The sequence below is a fragment of the Globicephala melas genome, chromosome X, assembly GCF_963455315.2.
Source record: "Globicephala melas chromosome X, mGloMel1.2, whole genome shotgun sequence".
NCBI classification, from domain to species: domain Eukaryota; kingdom Metazoa; phylum Chordata; class Mammalia; order Artiodactyla; family Delphinidae; genus Globicephala; species Globicephala melas.
Genome location: NC_083335.1, coordinates 82,930,783 through 82,957,350, shown reverse-complemented (window position 1 = coordinate 82,957,350; position 26,568 = coordinate 82,930,783). Strand labels below are relative to the sequence as shown.

General features: G+C 43.5%; 1 protein-coding gene and 1 long non-coding RNA gene across 3 annotated transcripts in view; one reads left to right on the top strand and one right to left on the bottom strand.

The window, feature by feature from the left end:
- Window positions 1-16,951, bottom strand: part of LOC132594504 (uncharacterized) — a 34,041-nt gene extending 17,090 nt beyond the window's left edge. The window contains exons 1-2 of the long non-coding RNA XR_009560678.1: window positions 16,737-16,951; window positions 15,959-16,048 (exon numbers count right to left, since the gene is read on the bottom strand). This is a non-coding gene — a long non-coding RNA (uncharacterized lncRNA). The remainder of the gene's footprint in view (window positions 1-15,958; window positions 16,049-16,736) is intronic.
- A 148-nt stretch (window positions 16,952-17,099) lies between these two features.
- On the top strand, window positions 17,100-22,256 carry LOC132594503 (diphosphoinositol polyphosphate phosphohydrolase 3-beta). Of its 2 annotated transcripts, XM_060292276.2 has the most exons (2): window positions 17,100-17,966; window positions 22,115-22,256. In XM_060292276.2, coding segments are annotated over exons 1-2 (495 nt in total). In that variant the 5' UTR covers window positions 17,100-17,472; the 3' UTR covers window positions 22,116-22,256. The 2 variants fall into 2 exon arrangements, with proteins under 2 accessions (XP_060148259.1, XP_060148260.1); XM_060292277.1 differs by lacking the exon at window positions 22,115-22,256 and having other exon boundaries at window positions 17,100-17,967.
- Window positions 22,257-26,568: the final 4,312 nt, after the last annotated feature.

The window sequence follows — 26,568 nt, the reverse complement described above, 5'->3', positions numbered from 1 at the left end:
GAAACCACTGAGTACCAGAATTCCGCCCCCTATCAAGTACACACACACAACCTCTCTCTCTCTCTCTCCTCTCTCTCTCTCCCCGCCCCGCCCCCAACCTCGCTCTCATCTTATCACACCAGTGCACAGATGTGTTTCAGGGAACACTGTGATAAACTCCTCATCATCTCATGTTCATCTAAGCCGGTCACGATGCATCCAATATCCTTGACAATCTCTGATTTTAGGTTGGTCATGTGACCAGATTCAGTCTCATATGTTTGGGTCGATGCGGGTGGATATCTTCTGGAAAGTATCATGTCAGTTTTCTTTCTCTTTGAAAAGGAACACTGGAAGATATTTTCCCTTTTTGCCTAAATATTACCATGCCTAGATACGAGCCCTGAACTGCTACAGACATCTGGGGACCAGAATGATGAGGACACTGAGGTGGCTGAGAAAAAGAGAGGGAAAGTATCTGAACCCTTGATGACATCCCTGAGCTAGACTTCGCCATGTCTAGAACCCACCCTACTTTGCACTTCCAGTCTATTTGGGAAATGGACCAAACGGTAGTGACTGCCAGCTAACTGCCAGGCACTCCTGTTGACCCTGAAGATACTGTAGTCAACAAAACAGACATCTGTCTCTGCCCTCATAGAACTCATATTTTGGGGTAACTGTATAAACAATAAATAAAATAAATGATTAAATTATACTGTACGTAGGAAGATTACACTGTTATGAAAAGCAAACTAGGTCTGGAATGCTGAGAAACTGGAAATTTTGTGAAGCGGTCAGGATAGGCCTTCCTCAGAAAGTGATATTTGAGTAAAGTCTTGAAGGAGTTGACGGGGCGAGCTGTTACATATGTGGAGGAAGAACCTTTGCAACACAGAGAACAGCCAGTGCAAGAGGCTTCAGTTAAAGTGTAACTACTAGGGTTAAGGTAGGTGTGGAGGGATCTAGTGGTAGTGTAGTTGGATTTCAGAGAAGTAACACAAGAGCAAATCTTGTAGAAAATGGTAGACCATGTAAATACTTCAAAGGTGTTGCAAGTTGTTGTTGTTCTAAGGCAATAAAGTGTAGTGGCTTAGAATCAAGCGGTAGCACGGGAGGAGGCATTAGACCATGGAAGCAACAGGATTTCTGGATGGATATAATGGCAAGACTGACCCCAATCTTTCTAAGTGAGCATCTAGAAGGATAACGTGTTTTTCTGTTTCCTTGTTTTGCTGCTGTTGCTTGTTCTCAACATCTTTATAGGAGTATAATTGCTTTACGATGGTGTGTTAGTTTCTGCTGTATAACAAAGTGAATCGGCTATACATAATACATCTATCCCCATATCTCCTCCCTCTTCCGTCTCCCTCCCATCCTCCCTATCCACCCCCTCTAGGTGGTCACAAAACACCGAGCTGATCTCCCTGCGCTATGCGGCTGCTTCCCACTAGCTATCTATTTTACATGTGGTAGTGTGCATATGTCAGTGCTACTCTCTCACTTGGTCCCAGCTTCCCCTTCCCTGTGTCCTCAAGTCCATGCTCTACGTCTGTGTCTTTATTCCTTTCTGGCCCATAGGTTCTTCAGAACCACTTCTTTTTTTTTTTTTGGAGATTCCATATATATGTGTTAGCCTACGGTATTTTTTTTTTTCTCTTTCTGACTTACTTCACTCTGTATGACAGTCTCTAGGTCCATGCACCTCACTACAAATAACTCAGTTTCGCTTCTTTTTATGGCTAATATTCCATTGTATATATGTGCCACATCTTCTTTATCCATTCATCTGTCGATGGACACTTAGGCTGCTTCCATGTCCTGGCTATTGTAAATAGAGCTGCAATGAACATTGTGGGCCATGACTCTTTTTGAATTATGGTTTTCTCAGGGTATACGCCCAGGAGTGGGATTGCTAGGTCGTATGGTAGTTCTATTTTTAGTTTTTTAAGGATCCTCCATACTGTTCTCCATAGTGGCTGTATCAGTTTACATTCCCACCAACAGTGCAAGAGGGTTCCCTTTTCTCCACACCCTTTCCAGCATTTATTTTTTGTAAATTTTTTTTTTTTTTTTTTTTTTTTGCGGTACACGGGCTGTCACTTTTGTGGCCTCTCCCGTTGCGGAGCACAGGCTCCGGACGCACAGGCTCAGCGGCCATGGCTCACGGGCCCAGCCGCTCCGTGGCATGTGGGATCTTCCCGGACCGGGGCACGAACCCGTGTCCCCAGCATTGGCAGGCGGACTCTCAACCACTGCGCCATCAGGGAAGCCCGTTTGTAGATATTTTGATGATGGCCATTCTGACTGGTGTGAGGTGATACCTCATTGTAGTTTTCACTCACATTTCTCTAACGATTAGTGATGGTGAGCATCCTTTCATGTGTTTGTTGGCAATCTGTATGTCTTCTTTGGAGAAATGTCTATTTAGGTCTTCCTCCCATTTTTTGGATTGGGTTGTTTGTTTTTTTTGATATTGAGCTGCATGAGCTGCTTGTATGTTTTAGAGATTAATCCTTTGTCCGTTGCTTCGTTTGCAAATATTTTCTCCTATTCTGAGGGTTGTCTTTTCGTCTTGTTTATGGTTTCCTTTGCCGTGCAAAAGCTTTTAAGTTTCGTTAGGTCCCATGTGTTTATTTTTGTTTTTATTTCCATTCCTCTAGGAGGTGGGTCAAAAAGGATCCTGCTGTGATTGATGTCATAGAGTGTTCTGCCTAGGCTTTCCTCTAAGAGTTTTATAGTGTCTGGCCTTACATTTAGGTCTTCAATCCATTTTGAGTTTATTTTTGTGTATGGTCTTAGGGAGTGTTCTCATTTCATTCTTTTCCATGTAGCTGTCCAGTTTTCCCAGCACCACTTATTGAAGAGGCTGTCGTTAGAAGGATAATGTTAACTGAGATGACAAAGAACAGAAGTCGACTGTTTGAAATAAGTTCAGTTTTTACAGGGCTAAAATCTAATGTCTATTAGACATCCACGTGGACTTCCAAGTGGACAGTGGCAACAGACGCTGGAGTCTAAGTTGGATATCTAAACTGGGGAAAGAAGAGGGTCCAGATGGCATAGAAAGCCACAGTACTGGATGAGATCACGAAAGGAATGAGTGTAGGCAGAGAGGAGAAGAGGACAAGAATTCAGTTCTGAGGTTTGTCGGTATCAAGAGCTCACAGGAACAGGAGGAGAAACAGCCAAGAAGACTGAGGAGCTACAGCTGCATGACATCAGAGAACAACCAGGAAAGTACTGTCCTGGAACGCAGGTGTGTATGTGTCAACTTGACTGGATAACGGGGTGTCCAAATATTTGGCTAAACGTCATCTCTGGGTATGTCCGTAAGGCTCTTTCCAGGTGAAACTAACATTTGAATCTGTGGACTCAGGAAAGCAGTGTGCCCTTCCCAGCACGCGTGGACATCAAACAATCCCTCGAGGCCTGAACAGAACCAAAACGTGGAGGAAGGAAAAACTGAGTCTTTCCTGCCTGACTGAATGAACTGGGACATTGATCTTCTTCTGTCCTCGGCACTACAGTTTCTCAGGTCTTCAGACCCCGACTGGAATCTACATCGTTGGTTCTCTTGGTCCTCGGGCCACTGTCAAACTGAATTAGGCCACCAGCTCTTCTGGGTCTCCAGCTTGCAGGCACCAGACTGGGAGACTTCTCAGCCTCCACAACTGCGTGAGACAATTCCTTTTAATAAATCACTTCCCGTATACATATCCTATTGTTTCCACGTCTCTAGAGAATGCTGAATAATACATCAGAGGAGAAAGTAGTTCCAGGTGGAGGGAGGGATCAACTGGGTCCAAAATTATGGACGGGTCACTTAAGGAGGGGACTGTGACACGGCCATTGACTTAGAAATATCAATGTCATTCTTACGTTGACCGCAACAGTTGCAGTTTAGGTGAAGGTGTACTTGTTCGATCAGAGTGAGATTAAGACAGAATGGGAGGAGGGGAACTGGAGACAGCGAGTGTAGACGCTCCTTATGGGAGGTCTGCTACCAAGGGGAGGAGAAAAGGCCCCATAGGAGGTAAGAGGGAGTGAGGCAAAAAGAACGTCGTTTTGTGTTTGTTTTTTAATAATAATAATAATAAAAATAACAACACCAGTTTGTATGCTGACAGGAATAATCGAGCAGAGGGAGGAAAAGTGATGCTGATGTTGCAAATACTCTGAGATCATGAACTTCCTTTTGAATTGAGCCAATCTAGGAAAGAATTTTCTGCTACTTGCAACCCAAAGAATGTTCACTAACAGAGTGAGCAGTGTCTTCATACGTGTAAGTCTTTCCTGTTTTATGCCCACTGAGGTATAATTTTTAATAGTGCTCTCATGCTGGTGTGGATGACAAATTATATGGTCACACTAATTAGTTAGGGACATTGGTTCTGAAGCCATAGATTCCAATCCTGGGCCTGCCACTTACCAGCTGTCATCTTGGACAAATTACTTAACTTCTGTGCTTCAGTTTCTTCATACGGAAAGGGGACTAACAATGGCATGTATCTCATGGTGTTTTGCTGAACAAATGAGGTAAAGCATTTAAAGAGCTTACAAAAGGACTTGCTAAATATGGTAAATATTTCATAAATATTAGGTATTATTAAATCTGCATGCCACATGATGCAGAATTCTCCTATACGGTAAAGAATGTAAGCTGCTTCCTGATCCGTTTTTCCCTTTCACACATATAACCTTAAAGGTAATTAGTTTAAATGCAACGAACAAAGTGAAATTATTCACAACTCCGTCTTATAGGCGACGAAGCTGGGAAACCGAACAGTTAATTGAGATAGAATAGGAATTTTTAAATAAATGTTAAATTATGGACTGTGTCAAGGTGCCTGGAGTGATGTGTGATATTATGTGTCGACGTGACTGGCCCACGGAGGATGCCCAGATATTAGGTCGACCATTATTGTGAGTGTGTCTGTGAGGGAGTTTTAGATGAGATCACCATTTGGATAGGTAGACTGAGTAAAGCAGGTGGCCCTCTAGTGGGAGTGTCCCATGGCAATCACTCGAAAGCCTGAATAGGACAAAAAAAGCTGACCTTCCCTCAAGCAGGAGGGACTCAAGCCTGACTGCTTGAGGGGGGACACTGGTCTTTCCCTGCCTGCGGACTTGAACTGAAAAAGCGCATCTTCTTGAGACGATGCCAGCAACTTCGGGACTGGAACTTACACCACTGGCTCTCCTGGTTCTCAGGCCTTTGGACTCGGACTGGAACTACACCATCAGCTCTCCTGGGTCTCCACCTTGCCAAGTGCAGGTCTTGGGTCTTGTCAGCCTCCACAAACATGGGAGCCAATTCCTAATAAAAAAAAATCTCTCTCTCTCTCTCTCTCTCTCTAAATATCCTATTGGTCCTGTTCCTCTGGAACCCTGACCAATACACTTGGGAAGGCACAAGCACCTGGTGCAAGTAAAACTACATGATGACATGATGGAACTCAGTAAAGAGTGGGCAGTATGATCACAGGAATTACAGATACCCCATCAGGGTTGCAAAACAGGGTTTTAACAAATAATCATCTGATGGTTAGTAAAGGCTGTGGTAGGCAGAATTCTAAAACTGGTCTCCCAACATATCCCACCATAATCCCAGGTATTGCGAATTAGAGGAGGAATCACGTGCACATTTGCACTATGCTGCATGGCTAACAGGATTTTGCAGTTGTAATTGAGGTTATTAAACCCCTGACCTTAAAATAAGGAGATTATCCTGGATTATCCAAAAGGGCCTAATCTAACCACAGGAGCCCTTTAAAAGCAGACCGTTCTCTCTGGCTTGCAGCAGAGGGAAGCAACAGAGATCTGAAGCCCAAGGAGGATCTGACACACCACTGTTTGCTTAAAGATGGAGGGAACCACACACAGGCAGCCTCTAGGATCTGAGAGCAGCCCCGACGACATCCTGCAAGGACATAGTTCAGTCCTGCCACCACAGGAGCTGGATTCTGCCACTCACCTGGATGAATGAGCTTGGCAGCTGCTTTTTCCCCGGAGCCTCCAGGTAAGGTCCCAGGCCCACTGACACCTTGATTTCAGCCTTGTGAGACCCTAACCAGAGAACTCACTTGATGCATGCCACACGTGTTACCTGTGGAAACCGTGAAATAATAAACACGTGCTGGTTTAAGCTGCCAAATTTGCGGCAATTTGTTACGCAGCACTAGAAAGCTGACACACCGGTATTCAGGTCATTAGCATATTGAATCTGTTGTGCGTAAGGTAATTCTCTGTAGTATCCAACCTACTGGGGAGGGTGAGGAATCATTTCTGGCCCAGCCATAACCACATGAACCTCTAAGGTGCAAATTAAAATAAGCGCCACCAAAGTCGCAGGGCAGAGAATTCTAACGCTAGTGTAGTGGAAGATTAACTGCAATACAGAGGCAAGAACAGACAGCCTGCAGTGTGACAGCAACATGAGGGCACGTCCTGGTAAGACAGGGCCATACTCAGTGTGAAGGGCTTGGACACTGGAGCTGCCCACTCAGTCCCTGCACTTCAGATAAAGCAGAACACTCAGTTCCCAGGCTCCCTACAGGGCAACAGCAGGCAAGCACAGTCAGGGGAACTGCAGGTAGTGGCTCTGAATTAAATGGAAATAAAGTTTTACGAAAAAGGGTTTGGTGCCATAGACATTCTTTGAGGCTTTAGAGGTAGACAGACTGGCTCCAACACTCTGTGATCCTAGCTGTGTTTCAGAATTCTAAGTTATTAACTGTGTGTGAGTGTGTGTATGTGTGTGCGCGCGTGTGTGCGCAGGTGAGACGCCTCCTCGATAATCCTGACAAATCTTTACAGACCACTGGGTTTAAGATCTGCCTGCGTGATTTTCTGTACGAAGACAGCTGGATCAGCTTGCCTGATCCCTCTAACCCCAGAGCCTACCACGGCACGTGGAACATACGCATTTTCTGACTTTTACACCAGCTCCCTGTATTCAGCAGCTTCTAGTACCAGTGCACTGCTGACTTCCTGGCTTCGTGATTAGTGTTGGCCTTTCTAACAATCTCTCAGTTTCTGAAATGTCCTCACGGTGGGAGCCTTTTTAAAGCCCCTAGGCTTTGCAAGTGAAAAGTGACTGAAGCATAAAAATCATTTAAAGAAATTTAACTGCAGAAATTAATTAGTGAATATAAGACTGGTAATTTGATTATTTGTTTTGCTGAAAATCACAAATATTCGGGATTAAGGAATCACATCCATGAGCCCCCAAACAGTCGAATTTTCAGATAGAGGCCTTCATGTTCACAGTCACAAGGTCTCAGTTCCCCTGATCTGACTCCTGATCCTACTGCCTCTATTTTTTTTTTATCACCCAAGTCTGTGTCTCCTCTTCCTCTTTTCCTCTCTTGCACTGTAAATGTACTCCGTGGATACTTCTAATTCAGAAATTACATTCTTTTTTATGTTTGTTTTCCTGTGAGATCCTTAAGGGCTGGTACCATATTTTCTTTGCTCTTTGCTTATCCTGTACGACATACACTGCATGAAACATGGTAGGCATTGCTGAAGGTTTGCTGAAGGCATTTCTTTCATACTGAAACTCTGACAGCAAAAGCATCCACTTGCAATCTGGGAGTAGGACAGTAGATGCATTCTATATAGGTAGCATGTGTGTGGTCTTTGAGTATCATGCAAACTCTTCTAGAACCTAGGAGGTGTTGGAGGACGAGATCTGGTTCATTTGTCCATGTGCCTCTACACAGCACGTGGCACGGTCTTTAGCCCACAATATGGCTAAAAGCGACAATTCCCAGAACTTAGCCATGTGTAAGCCTTTCCATGTCTGCCACCCCCAACTCTAATGTTATAAGCTTAATGTTTTCTGTAAAGGAAGGTACTATTTGTCATGAGAAAAACTCGAAAAATAAATAGAATGATGACATAGCAACGGTGTGGAATTTTAAAATTTACATTGGTGACTCTCAAGAACACAGGAATTTTTTTCAAAAACTTTTAAAAAATGTGGAGATATGCAGACAATGGATTGTGACAGCAGTTCTCCTAAATCCCAGCTCTGCCACTTCCTAGCTCTGTGATGAGCAAGGTATCTACCCTCCTGGGCCTTGGTTTCCTCATTTGTAAAACTGGAATAATGGTACTTATGCCACAGGGATTTTATGAAAACTGTCAGTGAGATATGTAAATACCTGACACATGGTAGGCCCTCAAAGAGATTTTATCATCTCTTCTGATATGTAGTTAGGAAAAAGCAACAACAGAAAAACAGGATTCCTTTACAAGAATTTTGGGAATTACACACAGCAGAAAGTTCATCCGAAGCAACAAATCAAGGATACCTCCTTTGAGACGTAGGCTGGTACTAAAAGCTATCTGATCAAAGTTAAAGCGAAGCTCAGAAACTAAGAGTCTAATTGGTGTCCTCTCCTAGGAGATCTCGTATTTGGGGAAAAGTGCTAAGAAAACCACCGATTTTCCAATGTGCACCCGAGGAGAAGATGGGGGGAAAAGAGTAAAGGAAATAATAAACACCCGAGGAGAAGATGGGGGGAAAAGAGTAAAGGAAAAGCCGTTTTCCTACTAATCTCGAATTCCAGAGGATGATGCCCGGCTCAGAACCCCTGGTCAGAGCCACCCTACCATGCTGCTCACTAATGGTGCACCTTCCCAGAACAGGTGGATTTTACTGGGGGTACCGGGAGAATGTGGCCGTTTTCCTGATCCCAATTTTGATTCTATACCTCGCTTGTGGTCTTCATCAAAGGAGCCTGCGAAATGTGCAGAACAGCTTGGTAACCCTGAGAAATCTGTAGTATTGCTTCTGAGGGAACTGGTCTCACGGTGCCTGGGCCTGTGGGTGCACAGCAGCATTGATCAGTAAACTCCTGATCTTCCCTCCTGGGCCAGTTGGATGTCTTTGTGGAAGAAAAGGGCATCCTGCCAAGAACAGGATTCTCACACAAGGAAACTAGCTCTGCAACAAAGGACCCTCCCCAGGATCCACAATCATCAAAAGTCATGAAGGAGTGTGAACAACAATTACTTTGTTCCTTCACAAGGACTCAGAATAGTCACCTTCCATCTGCCGCAGCAGGAATCAGTGTTGAATATACCAACATTTGGCCAAAGCAGCTGGGGCGAGATCTCTGGGATGAAGAGCTTCTGCAAGTGTTAGGAGATGGGATGAAAGCTTTGGAGAGCTGGATCAGTGAAAAAAGGAAGGGAACCGGACAGGACTGCTGGGAGCAAATTAAGCGGGGGTCTGCCTATGCTGCACTCTTTCTGGGGTGTTATCATCGGTGAGCCCCGAGTTTCCCTCTCATTTGGGCTATCTACTGCCAGATCGTGGGCAACTTACAGAATGTCCGTCATCTCAACAGTCTCCCTTACGAAGTGGGAATGACAATATTTCCTCTGAAGGAATTCAACTACAAATCCTGTAGTCCTAGGATTCAACTACAGAAGATCAATGAAGAGCCTAGCTTGGTACCCATCGCTGCATGTACTATTACTTCACATTAATCTCAACTTTCATTTCAACTAGCTCATTACATTCTTTTGCGTTCACCACGTTTAACTGTATGATTACCTTTTATTCTCAAAGATACACTTTTATTTGAAGAAAATATATTATGTAAATTAGTACATGTTCTGCGCAGATAAAGCAAAGTCTATTTAGGTGACGAAGGCCTGAGGTCTGGAAACGCCACCCTAAGTCATGCTGTGTAGTAAGCACAGGGCTGGCCTAGGAGGGATCCACGGAAAATGAGTCAGACATCTGGCCGCGCCGACCAGCAGAGTTTGCATGGCAGCTGATACAGACATGGTGCTCACACAGATGGCACCTACTGGAATAACTGCAGTTTGTAAACAGAATGTTTTCCCTGTTAGTATCGCTTTCACAAATTAATTAATTAACGGATTGATTAATTCAATGAATATTCCGTAGTGCCTTCCCAGTTGTATCAGAAAGTGTCCTGGATCATGGACTGACAAAGACCAATGAAACATGGCCCTTGCCCTCAAGGGTATCACAATGTACCAAGGGAGGCAGACACACTCATTACATCAACAGATATCCTCTGCATGACTACAATGTGTGCTCAGCAAAGTTCTGGGCTGCTGGAGATTGACCAGTGAGCAAGAGACAAAGATCCCTAAGACCAAGGACCTCACAGCTGGGAGCTCTGGGGGAGGACAGAGATAAGCAACAAACATAACAAAGAAGTAAATAACAGAGTCTGTTAGTTGATAAGTGTTATAACAAAAGGACAATTTAGGCCAAGGCAAAGGGGATCAGGGATAGGGTGGAGGGTGGGAAAGACGGGTGCACTTGGCAATATGCTGTTCTGTGGCCTGGTTAGCCCTCACTGAGAAGGCGAGAACTGAGCAAGGCCTCCAGGGAAATGAGGAAGTCAGCCAGGCAGATGTGGGTGAGGAGCATCCGGGCAAAGGGAAGAGCTAGAGCAAAGACCCTGAGGAGGGAGCCTGGCTGACAAGATCCAGAAACTGCAGAGTCCTGGACCTGAGTGACTGAAGGGAGGCTGGTGTGGTAAAGTCAGAGAGGAAATGGGGCCAGATCTTGTAGGGCCTCGTACACCTTTCTGAGGGTTTCGCATTTGACTCTGAGCCATGAACGGAACAGCGCTAGGAAGGGTTTAGTTGCTGAATTAGAGGTCTGTACAGAGGACAGTATCAGTGAAGAGCAGGGATACAGCAGTCAGGGGACCAGAGGGAGTGATCAAAGAAGCAGGAGAAATCAAGGAGTGCTGCCTCTTTGCGAGAGAGTGGAAACACTCACCTGGACTTGACCTCCATTGACCGTTGGGCTCACGCCCGTGACTGTGCACACGTGTGCCGTTACTCACAAAATCACAAACTTACAAGTCCTGTATTCATCCCCATGGTTCATCCATTAAGCAAAGAAAAAAAAATGGGGAGGTATTTTTTTGTTCCAATCCCTTTGTATTTGAGAAGTTTCTACTGAACTACCTACTGTAGCCCCACTCTGAAGCCCTTGCTGTGTTTCAAGGAAAAACAGATTATCCAAGGAACATGATGAAGCCTCCCTTTTCACACACGTGAAAAGCTATGTGTGGAGTTGCCTCTCTTCACTCGTCTTTCATTTTATATTTGTAATAAACAATTATTAGGTACAATGAGAACCATCCTTTATGATCCATGTAGGCTCTGTCACACTCTTTCAGTCAATCAATGTATTTTGAATCCCTGCTGGATGCCGAGCTCAGGTCACTGTGCTGACTCAGGGGGAACAGGTATGTATCAGGCTGGACCCTAGCCTTTCAATTTCTTACAAACATACAGACAGATCATCACAGCGCTCGATCCTTGATTAGAGCCATGACAGAATTAAAGTCAAGGGAGCCCGGTAAAATGGAGGAGGGTCATTTAATCGCAGTGTAAGGGGTGGGTGAGTACACATGGTCAGGAAAGCCTTTGGGGGAGGGTTGAAGTTAATGAGTTAGGTACTTTTACTATCCCCATTTTACAGATGAGAACTATCAAGGTCCAAGATATTCACTTGCTTAAGGCTGCACAGCTACTGAGAGAGCCAGACTTAAGTTCTAGGGCATTTGGTTTACAAAACACCAATTTTTTTCCCACTCACTGACTACTACTAAAATCACATTTCCCGACTCTGCTTCCCTTTAGTACGTCTAGAAATCCTCTCAGGTATGTGTGGTCACTCTCCTGAAAGCTGGGTGCAGCTGTGAAGACCACAAGGCTCTCAGAAGGTCTGTAACGTTCTCCATCTGCGGTGACAGCTGTTCTGGAGAGCTCCTCCCTCTTAGAATTGCATTCCACTTAAAATTAATCACAAAAGAGGCAGCTCTAGGTTCCATGCCCATCTCACCAAGAAAGGCACCCAACTTCCCAGGACCATGCTTCTAATGTTGCTGTCACTTTCCAATCTGCCTGCTCTTTCCTAAATCAGAAAACATGTGGAAATATGTATCCCAGACTAGTTGCGCTCAGAGCAGATCCTCTCAGTTTTAGAACATTACATAGAAGCTGTGTTCTCCTGGCTGCCCAGATCTCCCAGGCAGAAAAAAATGAGAGCGGAGGAAGTCTGCGCCACAAGGAATGACGTGCACTGTGTGTGTATCTCAGCAACTCTCAACACGTGCGAAATCTGTCATAGTGAAGGGAAGATTACCTTTGGTGTCAGGCAGACCAGCGTGTGACTCAGCTCCATCACTTGCTGCCTCACCTCCTTAAACCCATCTCAGCCTGTCTCTTAATCTGTTGAAAGGAGATTTTGATACTCATTTTTCAATTTTGCTGGTAAATAAATATTACATGCATAAAGTGGACCCTCGACAAATCAAAATCAATGCCCAGGATGATGACAAAATAGAACGTCTTCTTCTCTGTAACACTAATTCCATTTTATGCTTGCAGGGGAAATTGAACTTCAAGTTGTTAAGTAACGTGTCAAGGTGACATCCTTCATTGGTGGGAGTGAGATGGGCCCTCAGGTGGGCTTTTCACTATATTTCTCAGGAGAAGAACATCCAGAGCGGAAATAGCTTCCTTTGAACTCAGTGACCCTTAGCAAATGAACACCTTACCTAAGAAGTCAACTCTGAACGTCATCCAAAAATGCCACAACAGAATGTAAACTGGTGGAGCCACTGTGGAAAACGGTATGGAGGTTCCTCAAAAAAACTAAAAACAGAGTTGCCATATGATCCTGCAATCCCACTCCCAGGCATATATCTGGAGAAAAACATAACTTGAAAAGATACATGCACCCCAGTGTTCACTGCAGCACTCTTCACAACAGCCAAGACATGGAAACAACCTAAATGTCCATCGACAGAGGAATGGATAAAGATGATGTGGTTCCTATATACAATGGAACACTACTCAGCCACAAAAGAGAATGAAATAATGCCACTTGCCGCAACATGGATGGGCCTAGAGATTATCATACTAAGTGAAGGAAGTCAGACAGAGAAAGGCAAATACCATGTGATATCACTTATATGTGAAATCTAAAATATGACGCGAATGAACTTATCTACGAAACAGAAAAGGACTCACAGACATAGAGAGCAGCCTCGTGGTTGCCAAGGGGGAGGAGGCTGGGAGAGGGATGGATTGGGAGTTTGGGATTAGCAGATGCAAAGTATTATATATAGAATGGATAAACAGCAAGGTTCTACTGTACAGCGCAGGGATCTATACTCAATATCCTGTGATAAACCATAATGGAAAAGAACATGAAAAAGAATGTATACATATGTATAACTGAATCACTTTGCTATACAGTAGAAATGAATACAACGTTGTAAATCAACTACACTTCAATAAAATAAATTTTTTTAAATGCCACAACAAACCGTAGCTCTTGATAAAAAGAATCCTTTTGACAAGACATGGTGACTTTGTGAGAGCACAGCTATAGAGACATGAAGACTTGAATTCAAATACTAACTCCACTCTAAGCCTTCTCTTCTATGAAACGGAAATAATAACTGTCTCCTTAGGATTTAATGGGCTGTCAGTTAAACAGGATACAGGGCTCAACACAGGGTCTGGCACAAAGACTGACACGTACAAATATTACATGTCTTAACTTCATCCCTCTCCTTCTGACTCCAGGGAAAGTTCAATGGCAACCTCTTCAAGAAGAGGTGGAATTTCTACTGGGAAACATACTTTCTTTATTTTTGGTTGGATTTTGATGGATGGCAGTTAATGGTGGTGTCAGCTAGCTCTTGATGTATAAGAAACCACCCCAAATTTTAGTGGCTTTAAACAACAACTGATTCTTTTGCTCATAATTCTGCAGCCCAACGACTTCAGCTGGGCTCGGGTGACTGGTCCTTCTGCTCTTCTCAGAGGGCTTACTTACGCATCCGTGGTCAGTGCTCTATCGGCTAACTGGCTCTGCTGCGGGCTGTATGGTCTAGGATGGTCTCACCTACATTTCTGGCAAAGGATCCACTGTAAGGTGGGGTGAAGGCGATGCATGGACTGTGGATCTCTCATCATTCACCTAGCCCAGGCTTCTTCACATTGTTGTCATCTTGTTTCAAGAGCAGCAAGAGAGGGCAAACCCCAGTGCACAGGCACTTTTCAATTCTCTGCTTGCTTCACACTTGCTATGGTCCCATGGCACAAAGCAAGCTCCGTGCCAAGGCCAAGGACAATGTGGGAGGCATGCACGTATCACAGCTGTTGCTGTAACAGTCTGCTACCACAGTGGCTCATGAAACAACCCTGTTCATCAGTGGAGAAACAATGAACTATAGATAAACCAGACAGCAGAGTGCTAGTCTCCCAAAAAAGATTTCTACTCTTCTTTAGAAAAAGTTAAAACTGTCTTGCCCTATTGTTTTAACAGGTGGAAAATAAAATTATTTTATGAAATTTGGAAAAAAACTAATTTGGAAACTTCCTTGGCATTGCACTAAACCTACAACCTGTGGATCTCTTTATCCAGGAACATGTTATGACTTTGCCAGTAGGAATTCAGTCTCTACCTCCTTCCATATTATAATGTTGCTTCTCCTCCCCCTTCCAATAAATATGCCCCACCCCCAGCACAGACATATTGCATAGGCATAATCTGATGTGGGAGTGATGCAGCAGACTATAAAACGGCACCTCTGGTGAGACAAGGACATACTACCTGGTAACTGTGAAGCAGACTGGTGATGTGGCTGGGGCCTGTTTGGTCCACACCTCCCTGCAGACACCAGTCCAATCTCCCAGCTTTGCTAAAGTTCCTCTTGATTAATTCAAATATCTTTTAGAGTTGAGTACAAGTTTTATCATTTTCTACTACAATGTTTTTTTTCAGGATCCCTCGGTATTTTGTTTACTTTGTAGTGGTTGATATTGCTACTGTGATGTCATCGTTTCCACATTATATTTTCTACAGGGTTATTGCTGGCATACATGAAAGCTCTTGGGATTTTAAATGTTAATGTTTATTAACGTCTACCATTTAAAGAAATTTATTTTTTATTTATTTTTATTTATTTATTTTTGCCGTACACGGGCCTCTCACCATTGTGGCCCCTCCCGCTGCGGAGCACAGGCTCCGGACGCGCAGTCTCAGCGGCCATGGCCCACGGGCCCAGCCGCTCCGCGGCATGTGGGATCCTCCCGGACCGGGTCACGAACCCGTGTCCCCTGCATCGGCAGGCGGATTCCCAACCACTGCGCCACCAGGGAAGCCCTAAAGAAATTTATTTTTACATCGTTTCTTAGGTGTTTCCCAAGAATATATTCCTACCATCTGCTAAGAATGACAATTTTGTCTTATTTATCAAAATGGTAGGCTTTTTTCTCTTTACAATCTCATTGCACGGGAAAGAAAATCTAAAATGATATGTAATAATATGGGTGATAATTGGTATATTTGCCTAGATCCTGACTATAATGGATTGTGTTTCTAGTTGTTTAACATCATTTATTTGTGAGTATGGGCACACTGAGGTATACAGCCTGTGCTGAAATCTATTTTCCTAGTGTTTTGGGGGTTTTTTTGTTGTGTTTTGTTTGTTTGTTTGTTTTGTCCACACCTCGCGGCGTGAGGCAGTTCCCCAGCCAGGGATCCAACCCGTGCCCCCTGCATTGAAGCGCAGAGTCTTAACCACTGGGCCACCAGGGAAGTCCTCCTAGTTTGTTTTTAATCACGGTATGTTGCCTTCCTCCAAATGTTCCTTGATCATCCATATATCGGTAAAATATGGTCATTAGCACTAGTATCGCTATTGGTTGAGGTCATTCTCTTCATTTCTCCATTTTACCATTTTCTTCATACAGTTTTATTATATTATGCCCATATATTTTTGTCTTATTATACTTCTAGATATTGAGGGTAGTCTTGCCACCAGGAACAGAATCAATTTTATGAGCTATTTGGATACACACGGCGTGGAACAAGCTGAACTGGCAAGCTGAACTAACTTGTTATTTAAAAACCGGACTGTATGTTTCGTAACCATTTTCCACATACCTTTCCGATTCAATTTCTCCTTGATGAATGGATTATTTCACTGGAAAAGTGAGGTGTTGTGATCCTGCTTGCCTGATGCCAGCAGACGGTCTGTGGGTAAGAGAGAGACAAAGATGCCTAAGTTGCAATAAGGCAAAAGGGAGGGGATATCAGAGGTCTTCTCCACAGGTTACTGTGAGAGCAGGGAAACAATAAGAAAAAATACGAAGGAGGGGGAAGGCTTTAGGCTGTTACATCTGGGGCTGTGGGAGGGCCACTTCTTGGCCAAGGGGACAGGATGACCAGACAGAGGGGAGAGAGCACCAAGTGGCCTTGCTGGAGTCCCTGGCCAGGAGGCTTCTAAAAATCAACATGCAAAATATGAAGGGATTGCCAGAGGCATGTTTCCCAAAGCCTCAACCAGTACTTCTCAATGAGAAAGAGAGACAAGGGTGGAGTGTGTGGAGGGGAGAGATTCCTGGGATTTAATAAAACACTGCTTTGGGTGGTTCTCCAGCTGTTGGGTGAACATGACCCAAAGTGCAAAGGTCTGAACCAAGTAGGTGAGGAGTTTACTGCTGAGCAAACCGAGGACCAGAGGTTGGGTAAGATGTCAATAGGGGTTCAAGAAAGGTGTTCACTTATGGGCTGTGCCAAGATGCCTGGCAAGGTGAAGAACCTGCTGAAGAAACAAAACTGCATGATATGACTCAGCAAAGATTAGGTACTGTTTTGTCAAGAATACCGAGGATCGTCTTGACAAAACCGGGGCCTTCCTGTAAGTAAGCCGGCACTCTACCTTATGGGTGATGACGAGGACCACACGCACTTGACCGTCCGTCCTGTGTGTAAAACGATTGCGTGTGTGTTTCCTGCAACCTGGTGGGGAGGGTGAGGAGAAACGTCCGGCCGCGCCACAGCCACGTCTGGCTCGAAGGCACACGTGGAAGCAAGCTTGGCCCAGGTCACAAGGCGGTGCATTTCACCCCGGGGGCTGCAGATTCCCAGCCCGGAGGTGCGGGGCGCCTGCGCAGTGCGCCCCAGGCGCCGCGCGCTGCGGGAGCCACGAGACCCCCGCCCCCCGCCCTCCGACGGGAACGCGCACGTGCCCGGGGACGCGGACGCGCCCGCGAATGCGCCTCACCTCTCTCAACCCCGGCCCCGTCGGCTGAGGAGGGAGGGACGCGGACGCGCACCGGAGACGCGGGTGGGCTCCGCGCAGAGTGGCGGGCTCCGGGGCGGAGGCGGGGATGGGGGCGGGGGCGGTGGCGCCTCCTCCACTCAGGCGTCTGCGCCCGGGACCCCCCGGCCGCGCGGGGGGACGGACCGACTGACGTACCTCGCGCGCCCCCGCCTCCGTCCCCGCCCCCGCCTCATCTTCCCCGAGCGCCCGGGGCTCACGGGCTGAGGCGCTTCTCTCTCTCGCCGCCTCTCGCCGCCCCTCGCCGCGGCCCTTTCTCTCGGCAGCACCTCGGAGTCCCTCGTCCCGGTGGCGGCGGCAGCGGGGACCCGAGCAGCGGCGAGCGGCCTCGAGGATGAAGTGCAAGCCGAACCAGACGCGGACCTACGACCCGGAGGGGTTCAAGAAGCGGGCGGCGTGCCTGTGCTTCCGGAGCGAGCGCGAAGACGAGGTGCTGTTAGTGAGTAGCAGTCGGTACCCGGACCGCTGGATCGTGCCGGGCGGGGGCATGGAGCCCGAGGAGGAGCCGGGCGGTGCTGCAGTCCGCGAGGTGTACGAAGAGGCGGGAGTCAAGGGGAAGTTGGGCCGGCTCCTGGGCATTTTCGAGCAGAACCAAGATCGCAAGCACAGAACGTACGTGTATGTACTGACTGTCACTGAGATTCTGGAGGATTGGGAAGATTCGGTTAGCATTGGGAGGAAGCGAGAGTGGTTCAAAGTCGAAGATGCGATCAAGGTTCTCCAGTGCCACAAGCCCGTGCATGCCGAATATCTGCAAAAACTAAAGCTGGGCGGTTCCCCAACCAGTGGAAACTCCATGGCCCCGTCCCCGCCAGAGAGCGATCCCTAGTATGTACCGCTCCTGCACAGACTCTTGCTTTCCACCTACCTGACAGTAAATAGTGCCCGGAGCGCCCCTGGTGCCGTGTGAGGTCTCACCGGGAGGAGGGAGGCTTCTTTTGTTTCCTTGGCAGACCTCTGAATCACGCTTGCAAACTGTCTCAGTTGCCAGGCACTGTTTTCAGACATTTTGCACGTTTTCAGATGCTTTCAGAATCGCTTCTTGGTAGCACTGTAACACATTTCGGAAAGCCAAAGCCACATGGGATGTTTTGGTTTGTTTGTTTGTTTGTTTGTTTTTTATAAAGGTGCCTTAACTGCTGACCCAGTCTTTTGGGGGCGGGTGTGTGTGTGTGTGTGTGTACACGTGTATACGTGTTGTGGTTGTTTTTTCTTTACAGTTCACACGTGTGTGTGTGTCCGTATGTGTCTGCGTGTGTCTGTGTGCGTATGTGCACTTTTGGTACCAGTCTTGTGGGTTTTTTGTAGTGAAGGCCTTTAAAATCTGATCACCTTGGTTGTATGGCAACTTCATTAATTTTTTCTCTTAAGTTGTTTTCTCATTCACAGCATTAGCTCTTGTCAGCAAGCCCTTCTGTGATGGGGATTGGTTTGAAGGACCAGTGTTGAATTTCAAAGAAGTATTTAAGAATTTTTTTTTTTTTTTTGGCTGCGTTGGGTCTTCGTTGCTGCGTGCTGGCTTTCTCTGGTTGCAGCGAGCGGGGGCTACTCTTCGTTGTGGTGCACGGGCTTCTCATTGCGGTGGCTTCTCTTGTTATGGAGCATGGGCTCTAGGCGTGCAGGCTTCAGTAGTTGTGGTACGCAGGCTCAGCAGTTGTGGCTCGTGGGCTCTAGAGCACAGGCTCAGTAGTTATGTCGCATGGGCTTAGTTGCTCCGTGGCATGTGGGATCTTTCTGGACCAGGGATCAAACCTGTGTCCCCTGCATTGGCAGGCGGATTCTTAACCACTGCACCACCAGGGAAATTTTACATCATGTGCTCTTTCCACACTGAACAATAATTTTATCTTCAGATATGTGATCTAATTTGCCCTTTTCAGAAACTGCTTAATTCATATGTGGATAATTCGATTTTCAGAACATTTTCACAACTGGTAGTTTTTTACTTCTTACTTGAAATAGCCATTTCCCATTTAGCCCAAATGTAGCTTAGCAAAATATTATTTTATAGAGTAATCGCCCTCTCAGGAAGGTATTGTTATGTACATATCCTAATATGTACATATTATGAAAACTGTATTCCGAGTGTGATTTAGCATGCTTGAGTTCCAACTCCCATTGCTCCTGTCTCAGTGCCCTAGAACAACATTCTCTCAATACAAATTAGTCTTTGAATGAAAGTCCGCATATTTGAATTTGTGATAGTCCACTTAAACTTGTCTGAATACCAGTAGCCAAAGGACTAGAATAGTATATGGTAATTACATCCCAGTTGAGTGAGTTAGCTTTCTTGATATTCAGCTGCTACAGACTTCTCAAAATGTTAGGACGCCTGGCCGATCTCTCCTAAAGATTTAGGATAAAGGTTTTGTGTCACATGACAGACTTTTTTGGGTGCCAAGTTAAAAGCGCTTATGTTTGCTTCAGTACTTGCTTGAAATTAGGGATCCTATCTAAAGTGCTTAGGTTTCTTTTGGACTACCTTTATTCCCCTAGCCATAGTAAGTAGGTAGAGTAAAGCCTACCTCATGAAGTGGATATTGGCACTTAGAAAGATCATTTTTAATTTCTAGGGCAACCTAGAATGTGTCATATTTCTTAATCATTATTGATAGATATTTTGTGTCAGTCAACTAACTTTTGGGGGGGTCACTGTTAATGCACTCTGTATTAAGAAATTTTGAAAGTTTAGAAACTTGGAACTCTTGATCTTTTCTCAAGAAGGTTGAGGAAATGCCTACTTTGTGAAAAGAGTATGGGTGGGGGATGTCTTTCTATATATAACACTTAACATCTTAAAAATATTCTACAGATCAATAATAATATAAGTGGATAATAACTGTAATTTAAACACATTTTTATTCTATAAATTAACCTTTTATAAAGAACACAATCACTGGTAGAATTGAATATCACTACGTTTTCTTTTTCAACTTCGGTGCCAATTTTTAAAATAAGGTCTTTGCTATATAGAAATATGTCTAAATAAAGTACGTATTGTAATTGACAAAACTAATGTTGCCAAAGGAATGAGTAGAGAATGAACAGATTTTAAAAACCAATTATTATTTCATATTCAAAATTATGTAGAATTATCAAATATGTGTTTCAAAAATATGTTTTTGTACAGAAAGATATTTTATTTTTTAAACAAACTTTCTAAATCCCACAAGTTGACGTTTCCTATTCTAACAATCCAAATCAATGAATGATATTCTCAGTAACCTGAAATTTTTCAAAGTATACAGTAACAGCAGTGAAATTGGATTATTGTTTTATGACCATTTCATATATAATACTGCCTCCATCTAAAATGTTGCTACAAGCACCTGGGAGGTTTAACTTGTACATGGCATCCTTAGAGATAATAATGCACCATCTTGTTTTGACTTTTCAACTCGTATTTGACAAATGTGAAAAGTACAGTGTTGATGTTAATCAACTCTTGTTAGCCTGCAGATATTTGCCGTATTTAATTCTGAAAGATTTGTACTGAGTTCTATCACTTGCTAGGATTATCTTCAGTTCCCAGTTATCTTCAATTTATGTAATCTGTAAGACTCCTTTCATTTCTAAATTGCAAAAGAACATTTTACAGTTATCACACTTTAAGCTTTCAAATTCACATGGGCAGGTCTTGTTATGCTTTTGGAGTTCAGTCAAGAAAAAGTTAAATGAAAGAACCTAAAAAGTCTTTCATTTTAAAAGAGAAATCCAAAGAATTCAGCTTAAAACAGTTGACACAGAGGTAACAAACCAAATGGTATCTAGTTAACCTCCATCCTCCAAGAACTTGATCCATCAACAGTTGGAATTTTCTTCCTACAGTCATTACATAGCACCCATGCATTATTTATAAGATTATTACACTAAAAATGTACAGATGAATCTTTCAATTCATTCTCTCCAGAAAGGAAATAGTGCATTGATCAAAGATAATTAAGACTTTCAGACATGAGGTAGAAATTTGTTTCCAGCATATTTTTTAAAGACTAGGTTTTTTCCCCCAAACTGGGCAAGTGCCTTAACAAAAGTTTTAAGAAGACATGTTGGAGTAAAGGTAATATTGATATGTTTGATATATCGTTTCCCTGGATGCCCAATATATTATATTTTCTAAGAAACCTGTTTTGCTGATCAGATCACTGTTGAAAGAAGTAACTCTGAAAGGGATGGGGGTGGCTATAAATATTTTGAATTCTGTTGTATGGTTTAATTTTAAAAGAACTGTAAATATTTCAACATTTTTGTGTTTAGAAACATCAAATAAATATTGGTGTATGTGTGCTTGCACACGGGCTCACACACGTGTAAGCAACAGGAATAGGCAGCTTCTAAAGTACTAGCAACATTAGAGGGCCCTTCTGGGACAGATGGGTAAGGGGTTCTGAAGCTGGAGCTGCTCCTCCCACTTCCCTTTAGGTGGAAGAAAGAGCAATTCCTCCATCAATAGTTGTTAACTGGGAAAAGGAAGGTGAAAATGCTGCTTTCAACCTATACTACTAACAACTGGCCAGAGTTCTCTTTTTCAGGGTTCCTTTTGTGGAAGCACCAAGCAAAACAGGAAATATTTTCAGCATTGTTCTAGTATTGTAATCATCTTTCTGAATGACTGTTTGGCCTGTTAGACTATGAACTCTTTGAGGACTAGGACTCAGCCTGCCCATATCCTCAGAGCCTAGAACAGTGGCTAAAATTTGGAGACATCTGTCATTGATCCACAGATTATAAATGTCTACTACTAGTGTTTTCTATAACACTGTAATACTAGTGTATTGATTTCTTAGCTTTATATTTTAACTAGGACAATCTGTTATTCCTCAGGCTCTCATGTGGCCTTATAGTGGAACTGCATTAGATAATTCACTGAAGGCTTTTCCAATACAAAGTGGTTGATGAACCATAATTCAGTAAATATTTGTTGACTAGAGGAATTGATGAACCAATAAAACTATTAATGAGATATTTTTTTTTAGGTGAATGGCATAGATGTTGTTCAGATTTACTTTGAAAGAATCAAGTATGTGAACCCTATGATGAATGGAATTGTGAAGACAGGTGAGCTCTTTCACACTCCCAAGGACACAGCTCGTCCTATCCTTTTGGACACTTCCTCCCTGTTTATTACAATGACTACTCTCCAGGTTGTTGCACTACTACTATATCTGTACAGACTTCTAATTTTGCACCTATGGCCTTTTTTGTGCTTTTATGATTATATGTCAGTATTTCCCACCAGGTTATGTGACCTTGAGTGCAAAGACCTTACTTATTTCCTTCGTCTTTTTTATATATCTAGCATATAAGACATCACTAGAAATATGGTAGATATCACTGAAGGTTTGTCTATAAAATTAATATTTTGTAATGACACTGAGTGGTAAAGCATTTACCTTCTAATCTGCTGTTAGTACAGCAAATGCTGTCTGTTTAGCTTATATGTGGCTTTTGTACATCAGGTGTCACACAAGTGTTTAAAGGCATTTGTGAGATATTAGAAAGCAAAAATTCTTACTCATATGTCTATGTCATCCCAGACATTATGTGTCTGCTAATGGCAGTACACTACACTACCTATGAAAAAATATATTTCATATTTTTTAACCTAAATCTGACTGTGCCTCTAGACATAACTCCTGATCTGTAGAAAATACAGGGAACAGAGAAACATTACTCTACATCACAGAGATGATATGAGCAGAATCCAGACTGCAGGAAACTACAGGACAGATGACCTAGTACCTTCAGTAAATGATTGCCAGAATGAAAGAAATGGAGGATGAACCTATAGATTAAAAGAGATTTAAGAGACTTAACCAGTTGTAATATATGGATCTTTTTCCAGTTGTAATATATGGATCTTTTTCAGATCCTGATTTGACTAAACTGTAAAATAAATATATTTTGATACAATCTGGATAATTTGAAAATTGACTTGATATTTGATATTAGTTGGAATAATAGTATTGTGGTTATGTTGAAAATAAGAGTCCTTATCTTTAAGCGATACATTCTCAACTATTTACAGTTGAAATGATGTCTGGAATTTGCTTCAGAATAATAAGTCTGGATGTTAATTGTGTTGGAGATATTGATGAAACAAGACTGGCCTTGACTTGATAATTGTTGAAGCTGGGTGATGGTTAAATGATGGTTCATTATATATGTTTCTCTCCACGTTTGTATATTTGACATTTTCCATAATAAAAAGTTAACAAAAAGTTATCAGAATTCTTATTAAAGCTAATATATGAGGCATTGAGAAGAAGAAAAATTTTAGATTGTTTAGTAAATGTGGGCTCTGGGGTGCCATTTCTGGCCCAAGAGGTCAAATGCCCAAAAAGAGAGGGGCAGCATACCCTGGGATAGTTAGTGTTTCCCTTGCTACAGACCATTGTTAGGAGTTTTTTTCTCAATTTGGCCCATGGAAATAAGAAGAGTTAAATTTTTATTTATGTCTCTTGGAAAATGGGAATGGATCCTCATGTTCTCTTGAGCAAGATGTTTGACAACACTTAAGTCCAGTTCATATCAATGTGAAAATCAAAGGGGTGAAGTCTCCAGAGAGCAAATTTATGGAATTATAAAAATCCACAAAATGATTTTTTTGAATAGTTTTTTAGAAGAATAATGGCTGTAGAATGTGTTAGTTACACATTCATTAATTTTAAAGTTATGCTTGAAGGTAGGTGACACAAGAAAGTAAGTAGTTAACATTCTTGACTGCAGTGAACCATTTTGTGTTTCACAGACTGCAGATATTCCTTCAGTTTTGAACTGTGCTTAGAATTCTGTAAAGGCTAAAACCTTCTAGGTCAGAGTTAATGAAGCTGTACTGAAATCAACAAACATAGGGTCTGTCCTGACTTATTTTGTGGGTCAAGGAGCAGCAGGCAGAAAGTGAGAACAGCATTGGAGGTCCCTTCCAGGGAAGATAAACACCTTCGTAAGTGTGAAGGGACTTCCCTGGTGGCGCGGTGGTTAAGAATCCGCCTGCCAATGCAGAGGACATGGGTTCAAGCCCTGGTCCGGGAAGATCCCACATGTTGTGGAGCAACTAAGCCTGTGCGGCGCAATTACTGAGCATGTGCTCTAGAGCCCGTGAGCCACAGCTACTGAAGCCTGTGCACCTAGAGCCCATGCTCCGCGACAAGAGAAGCCACTGCAATGAGAAGCCCGGGCACCGCAATGAAGTGTAGCCCCCGCTCACTGCAACCAGAGAAAGCCTTCACGCAGCAACAAAGACCCTATGCAGCCTAAAATAAATAAATTCATAAGTGTGAAGGGCTGTGAAGATGAAGCTGCCCATTCTACTCCTTACTGTCCTCTAGGTTGTGTTCCAATCACATGAGCAAGCAGTTCCCCCAGAAACAACTGTTTCCTGGAAGAGAGGAGATGAAAGGTTTACCTCAGAGCGCTTTACTGCTCACAGCTGGGCAGAGCTTTCACTTTAAAGGTTCCCCTGTTAGAAGGAACAGAAAAATTACAAAAAGTTTTTCATTCATCTTTCCCTGGAAGTTTCTTCCTAACTTGAGTTTACTCTGATTTTAGCAGATTTTTTTTAATTTGGAGGCAAACAGAGCTAGGGGAATAGAATGGTAGGTGATGGTTGTAATTACAACAAATAGTGGTTTTAGAGTCCAACAGGCCATGGTTCAAAGTTGGCCTGACTATCTGCTAGCTGTGTGGCCTCTGCCAAGTTACTTTACCTGCCTAATCTTCAGTTTCCTCATCTGAAAAATGGGGGCAATCATAGCCCCTGCCTTTGTAAACAGCACTGCTTCTGAAAAACCATTTTTGATCTCCTGGGGTGAGGTATACTCTGATGTTCCCAGGTACCCCATTGCTTTGTTATTTGATAGTTCTTATCAAAATTATACTTATTAGCTAGCATGTCTCTACCTTCTAAATTCTGAGGTCCCCTGGCTCTGTGACCCAGACTAGGTTGTCTCTGTGTCCCCAGAGTCTGGCACAGAGCCTGGAACATGGTGCCCCACAGGTGCCCATAACATTTTTATTATATAAATGATTGTCATACGTCCTACATGTCAAAAATATATTGCTGTTATTTTACCAGGTATTTGTTTACTGGAAATGTGAAAAATGAGACACCATAAGACGACTGTGGTTTGTACTCCAATTTCTCTTTATTGGGAAGAATATTTTGTCTATAAAGGATGGTTCCATTTTTCAGAATCTTCCAGTACCAATTATTTGTAACGTCTTAGCTTCATAAAGTACTATGGGATATTCGCTCAGGTGGTGAACTGGCCCCACAGCTGCATTTGATAATTTACTGAAGGCTTCCCAAATACAAATGATTGAAAGAAATAGTAAGCCCTCAGTATTTATTAAGTTTAAGAACTGTTGAATGAATACAAGTATGCTAATTATTTTATTTTATGGGTAAAAGATATAACTAACAATCAGGATTATATGGTAACAAATTCACACATACAAGACAAGCCAAGGCCAAGACCTGACTGATTGGACTGGTAAAGATACAATGAGCTACTTTTAGATATAGACAGTTTATTACTTAAATATACAGTGCAAAGAAAAATGAGCCAAAGGTGCCAGCTCCCCAGGTGCTTGCCCCACATTCCCTAAAAGACAACAAAGAAACAAAGGGGGCTGTGTGATGGTAATGCAAGTTTTGGGATACTCCATTACTGAACAGCCACATCTAGACTGCAGCTGAGTGATTTTATGTTCTCCAGGTCTGTTCTAAGGGGCACAGGACAGAGTGCCCCATACCTCATCAGAAACTGGTATGTGATGAGAAACTGCCTCATGACAGACTCCTAGAGGAGATAAGGAGGTGTGTGGGAGATGGCCTTGTAGCGGCTCCTTACAGCATTCCATCTCCTCATGTTCTGGGAGGTCATGAGGCGTTTAACCAAGCCTCAGATTAACTGCAGTTCAAGCCTATGTGGAGACATGCAAGGGTGTCAGGCCACCATGGAGGAGCCATTCCCCTACAACTCCACTTTCCCTTCACATGTCCAGCTAGGAAGTCTTTCTGTAAACAGAGGCCACCAGTCGTGGGCACTCTATAAAGACACAATGGACCTCCATCCAAAATTTGGTTCAGATGTCAAGACTGATGATACTACTAACACACCACGAGGATATTCAAAGATTTATTACTCACAAAAAAAGGTTTTATGGAGAGAGCAGGACAGGCTTCCAAAGCTGGTTTGAAAATGTCTTGAGAGAACAGGAAAGGAGACTGACTTGGATTTTTATTGCAGTTACAGGGTGGGGATGAAGTGAGCATTGCAATGCACAGCCACACACATTTCTGGAGACTAGTGAGTCCAAAATCTGCAGTGTGGGCTAGCAGCTGAGAAATGAAGGAGAGCCAGTGGTACAGTTTCTGTCCAAAGGCTGGCAATCTGGAGACCCAGAAGAGCTGATGGTACATTAT

Excerpts from the sequence above, each read along its gene's own strand:
- LOC132594503 (XM_060292276.2), top strand. The coding sequence starts at position 17,473 with ATGAAGTGCAAGCCGAACCAGACGCGGACCTACGACCCGGAGGGGTTC.